At 38.7% G+C, this 6000-nt stretch overlaps 1 protein-coding gene across 1 annotated transcript; it reads right to left on the bottom strand.

The window, feature by feature from the left end:
• Window positions 1-5010, bottom strand: LOC107891347 (calmodulin binding protein PICBP). Its single transcript, XM_041100687.1, has 4 exons — window positions 4879-5010; window positions 4491-4807; window positions 663-4405; window positions 1-297 (listed from the first exon to the last, which is right to left on the bottom strand). Exons 2-3 carry the CDS (start codon window positions 4791-4793, stop codon window positions 728-730), a joined length of 3981 nt encoding a protein of 1326 aa, XP_040956621.1. The 5' UTR covers window positions 4794-4807; window positions 4879-5010; the 3' UTR covers window positions 1-297; window positions 663-727.
• Window positions 5011-6000: the final 990 nt, after the last annotated feature.

Genomic DNA, 6000 nt, shown 5'->3' with positions numbered 1-6000 from the left:
TTATCTCTGACATCCATAACCATTTATCAGAACAATTGCTCTAGTTTTCAGAAAGGACTAACAACACCATACTGATACAAGTACACATATGGTATTCTTATTTTTTTTCCCATCATAAGCATGCTCAAAATATGCTTTGAGGTTTCAGAAAAAATATGGAACTTGCAACTTCTCAGACTCTTAAGGGCTACCTCCTAATTTCTGTTCTTTTCCTACTGTGATGTTTCACCCGAACGAATTGATGCTTCTGTTTCATTCAGATTGGCCGCATGAAATGGCCACTTCTTTTGGTCTTACCTGCAAGATTATTCGGCAGGAAAAGATAATGAAGTTTCACCATCATTGCAAAGAGTTCAAATTTTCACTTGAATAAAAGATAATAGCAGGCCCCTTTTGTCCCATATCAATGAAATTTCCCTATGAATGCTCTACCAAGTGAGGTTTTAAACTTTCAAAGACTTACTCTGAAATTTCATAATAATATCATTTTAGTTTAAACAAAATCAGGTATAAAAATGGTAGGCTCGTTTGTATGCTTTGTACTTATGAGTTCCTTGTATTAAAAAGTGCTTAGCTTCTTTTTCTGTTGCTATACAGATTCCCTATTGTTAACATCATCTTTCCCAGAAATGATGAAGAAATGCTGGGTTCTTGGTGCTTACCTTGTAAACTGACACCAGTTTGACTGGTTGTTGCTGGAGGAGGTATATCAGCACTTTTGATGATTTCAACTTATAGCCGGAATGACGGTCTCAAATGCTTCGACAAGCAGCCCTACTCGCCTCTTCCTTTCTGGAGTTAGTTTAGCAACCACTTGTTGAAGTGCATAATCTAACATCCATTCTTCAGCATTTTTTCTGTCTCCCATATTCTGATGCCTTAGGAGAACTTTCTCTGATTCTGCTGCAGGATCTACGGGCAGGTATCTAGGTCCCCTTGGGTTAAATTCTCTGACTTTTTCCAATGCCTTGACAAATCTCCTGAGGAGGATTAATTTTTTCAGATTGCTCCAATTTCTCTGCACTCTCTTCTTCGATTGAATTCCCGCATCTGTCCCTCCTTTTGCTTCCATTTTGGTGTTGACATTTTTAGAACTCCATGTTTTCTCTTTAGAATTCAAGGTTGAACAAAGTTCTGTTCTTATGGTTTTAGCTTCTTCAGAAGTCTCTTTAGCAGAACCAGTAGAACTGGAGATGATTTTTACCTCTTGTTGACCATGTTTCTTCTCAGGAAGTTCTAGATCCGGAACTACATCACCAATAACTGATTGATTATCTGATGTGTCTTTTTGAATTTCTGGGAGAGGTATCTCATCAATGGCTTCTTCTACCAGCTTTATAATCTCATTGTTGCAGCCTGGTGAGTAATTCTCAATCATGTCCTGACCTGCTGCAAATGAACTGTGACCATCAGTGTCGTTCTCTCTAGAATGTTTGCTGGCATCATCACCTTGTACTTCCTCATCTGATAAACTCTGAAGCCGTTGTGATCCATTTTCCGTGGCACCACCGGACAACATGTGCTTATATATTAAGTACCAAAGCCTCGTGTATTTTTGTCTTTCCGACTTAGAAATATCAGCTGCGAAATTTGACTCGGGTTGTTCAAGTGGTGAATGGAGGAATTTATATTTTGGCTGAGCTCCTTCACCAATTTCTGTTGGCCATTCAGGTGTACCAGGTTGCTGATCAGGTGAATTACTTGAGTCACCAGATTCCAAATCCATCTCCTTTATATCAAATTCAGAACCCGAATTGCAGACTTCTGAGCTAGGAGCTGAAATTTTTTCCTTTGGGATAACTTCTTCATTTACTGGGAAAATTTTGTCATTAGAAGCCCTTATTGCATCCTCATCAGTTAAGGACTTATCAGCTGGTCTGGGTTTTTCAAGTTCTGACAAAGAGAGGTCGACAATCGAAACTTCATTCCCATTATTTTCACCAACTGCATTAGTATCTTCTTTGTTCATGTCTGTACCGCTCATTTCTGAGCCTGCTACACACAACGGTTGTTCTTTGCTGCTACAAATAAGACTTGTTTCTTTAGAATCCGGAGATGATTTTGTCAATTTCTGGCATGCTATATTGGATACAGTGACTTGGCCACGATCATCTGTGGAATCCATTTCAGACTGCAATAGTTTTCCCGGGGAGATTTCTGAACCATTTTCATTTGGCGTGCCAGCACCATTGTCAACTGAGAACTCATTATAGGCTTGAACAGAAGTTGTAGGAGAAGAAGCTGCTGCATTGGACCTTACATCATCTCCATTTTCTGCTGGGATGACGGTTTCAAAAGCTTGTACCAACATAGCAACTTTTCTTTTCTGAGATGGAGCCAGTGTTGAAATCACTTGACGAAGTGCATGGTCAAGCATCCATTCCTCGGCGTTTTTTCTCTCTTTCTCAGTTTGATGCCTCAGTTGAATTTTTTGTGCTTCTGGGTCTTTGGCTGTAGGAAGATAAGGTATTGTTTTTGGCTTTAAGTTCCTCACCTTCTCTAATGACTTGACAAATCTCCTGAGGATTATGATCTTTTTCAGATTGCTCCAGCTGCTTGGCATTTGCTTGTCAGACATTTTTCCTTCCTTTGGGGCTGCTTTCACTTCTTCAGATGCAATTTCTTTATCACTTTTAATCTTCATTTCTTCTTGATTCTGTACCATACACTCTTCAATGGAATTAGAGGAAGTTGAGATGTTCTCTTTGCCTTCATCTTGCTTCTGATACAAGAGCTCCTGGTCTGAAGTTTTCTCACTAACAATTGTTTGATCATCTGATGAATGGTCTGGAATTTCAGAGAGGATCTTGTCAAATGCTTGCTGTACCAGCTTAATGGCATCACTTTGGCTGAACTCAAGCTTCCGGTTGCTTGCATCATGATCATTGATGCTCGTGGCCTTATCTGCCTGTGAAATTTCCTGACAAGAGTCATTCTTTCCATGTGTATGATGCAGATCATCTACTTGTTCTTCTGCATTCGTTCCAGGACGAGGAGTTTGAATTTCAGGTTCAGCATCAAGACCTGTGACCATATGCCGGTATATTAATTTCCAAAATGTGAAATTCTTCTGATTTTCCATCTCTGTTTTGCGTGCCACGTCAGTACTACTAGTAGAAGCCATAGGATCTCTAGGTTGCAGGATTCCACTATCAAGGTCCGAATCTTCTTTCTTATCTTCAATGGTTGAAGCTGGTTCTTCCATCATCCCAGTAACAGGAGCATCATGAATATCTTTGTGAGATTCTTTGCCCATTGGAACACAGGTATTGTAGGTGTCATCTGGCTTCAAGGACAGATTGGCAAACTGTGATGGGTCTCCGAACTCCTGTGAAGTAACATCTCCACCTTCGGGACTGCCCGGAGCGTGAATGGACTTACGGTCTCCATTGTTGATTCTTTTAGTCTCTTCAATATTGGTGCCAGGGGTATCACAGTTTGCCTTTTGTTGTTCTCCAATTCCACTGCAATCAACATCAATGTGTTTGAATGCTTGAAATGTCCCTGGACTTTGCTGTCCTACTTTAAGCGGGTTATTACTTTGCTGCAGATGCTCTTCATGACTTGGACATGATGATTCACCAGGCACACTCTCGGCCAAATCTACAAAATCACTGCCCTCCATTCCCTCCGTTGCTGGTATGGAAGGGATCTCTCTGATATCAACAGTTTGTTGAAATGCAACCCCAAGATCCCCATCAGGGACTCTTTTCTCTGTCTGGGCTCCTTTCTTTCTATTACCAGAGGTTTGACGGTGGTCTGGTTTCAAGCTTTTCTGGCTCTTGGCGGCCCGCCTCCTCATCGAGACAAACCTCCTCAATGGAGGTTTGTCACCATGGTGATGACCATGAAGAGAGCAATAACTGTATCGGCAGACATTCAAGCCTGCAGTTCCATCAGATTCATTTCCTCCTGGTTTAATCTCTAAATGATCTGGAAATTTGGAACCTTTGAGTGTGGAGGAACAGGTAGCTCTCTCTACGTTTGGGTCTGAAATGGAAGAGCATTTCTTTGTCCTCTTAGATCTTAAACTTGCCATTTTAGTTAACTTCTTCAAAGGTCCCAAACTAGATGTTCTTACAACTCTAACGGACTTATTACCAGGATAAGCTAACTGTTTTGCATTTGCAGAAATGTTGTTATCCTGATCACTGCTATCGAAACTAGGTCCAGAATAACAGGAACTCGCTTGTAACTGCTCCTTCTTCATATCAGAACTAGTTTCATTCAAGTAATGAGTTGATGAATCTTGAGAATTTACCTCTCTCCTAGATGATTTCTTCCCTTTCTTCTTCAACTCAGTTCCTCCAGAAAATTTCTTCATCTGTGGCCTTCTGAATTTCATGCTGGACTTTCTGGTTACACTTCTAAGAAGCTTAAAACCCGATTCTGCTGTCGGTAATACCTGTCCATACGAAGCAAGTTTGGCTTATCAACAACTTGAATTTTCACAACAATTAATAAATAGCATGAAAACTTTGTCTACTTGCCTGAAAATTCTCCGACTTTGTGGCATGGATATGATTTGGTGACGCATCAGACATGTCTATAGGAGTAGATTGTTCCGAGCTTGCTGCATATCCTGATAACTTGGCTCGAAATTGATTTCCCTTTCTTGTTGATGGAACTCTTGAGAGCTTGATTGATCTCAGTTTCTTCATCTTCTTCTCTACTTGTATTTTGTCTTTGTTTCTGCCACCCTGATTGTCCAAAGATGATTGAGTTGTAGTGGACATCGTTTCTGATTCCACGGAATAATCAAGATCTGCTTCAGCTTGAAGCTTGCCACCCATCGTCCTTGGAATCTCTAAAACCAAACAGCTAGAGATAGATTGAATGGGAAAATTGATGTTTACGAGGAAGATTCTTGTTTATTACCTGTTATTCAGGTGCACTGCATTCAAAGTGTGGAGGATGTCTTAAAATCAGACAATTGTAGGAGGTTGAGTTTTGGCTGTGGATGTGTTTTTTGAATATGACTTGTAAAATTGGAGGAGATTAGATGCCTTGACTTGTACAAAGGTGGAGACTATTGACTTGATCTTTGTTGACCCCATCAATGCCTTTGTTCATTATAATTTAATATTGTCTGGCAATGTTGCAGGAAAGGAAATAAACTTATTATCATGTTCAAAAAGTCTATAAACCATGTGGACCAACACTATTGCTTTTACCATGCTCCATAATTTCATTTATACGACTTTCTGTTATTCTCTATTAATCACAAGACACAAGGAGGGCATCGATTTGCTACATGAATATGTATTTTTGTGTAATTACAAAATTACTTGCTGTAATTTGTACCAATCATCATCAAATAAAACTATTCTTCTGACTTTTATTGCTGAATCAAATAAGAGGTTGAGATTTGAGGGGTGCCCACAGCACAGCTGCCAAAAGGAGTAAAGAAAACCGTGTGGGGTCTCTCGCTACTACTTTTATTGGGTGCTCTTTCATCGTTCTATTTCTAATTACAGTATTATATTTGAATTTTAATTTGTAGGTTTACGATCTTCAAAATTGTTTCACATAAAAGAAAAATTGGAAATGAGAGTTTTTAATTAGTGCAATCGGTGTGAACAGAGAATGCTATATAGTAGCAATTTTTACAATTTAATAACTTAAATGAAAACTTTTAAATATTTTAATGATCATTTTATAATTCTTTAAAGTTGAGTGACAAAAACGTAAACTTACTAATAATTTAATGACCTTATAGGTAGTTTATCCTATTTTTTATTATAATTAGAGGGGAGAACCGCAATAATAGAATTTAAATCTTGATTTCGGAATTGTATTAATTATTGAAACGATATGAAAAAAATTTGTCAAAAAGTGTTGACCATTGAACTGCAAACTTTTTGTAGGAGATGTTAACACAACTTTTTTTTTTGAATTTCTCAAGTTATTCATTGGAACGAGTCTAATAACTAATCCTCTGTATTTTGTAAGCCTATTAAAGGGTAGACATTGGCCACAAATTTTAAAGTAGCTCCATAC

Source organism: Gossypium hirsutum, chromosome D09, assembly GCF_007990345.1.
Source record: "Gossypium hirsutum isolate 1008001.06 chromosome D09, Gossypium_hirsutum_v2.1, whole genome shotgun sequence".
Taxonomy (NCBI): Eukaryota; Viridiplantae; Streptophyta; class Magnoliopsida; order Malvales; family Malvaceae; genus Gossypium; species Gossypium hirsutum.
The sequence above is the reverse complement of the archived record's forward strand: the minus strand, read 5'-3'. Positions and strand labels throughout refer to the sequence as shown.

Coding starts and splice junctions, on each gene's coding strand:
- LOC107891347 (XM_041100687.1), bottom strand. CDS start 4,793: ATGGGTGGCAAGCTTCAAGCTGAAGCAGATCTTGATTATTCCGTGGAA. Junction 4,406..4,490: donor CAAAGTCGGAGAATTTTCAG/GCAAGTAGACAA, acceptor TCGTATGGACAG/GTATTACCGACAGCAGAATC.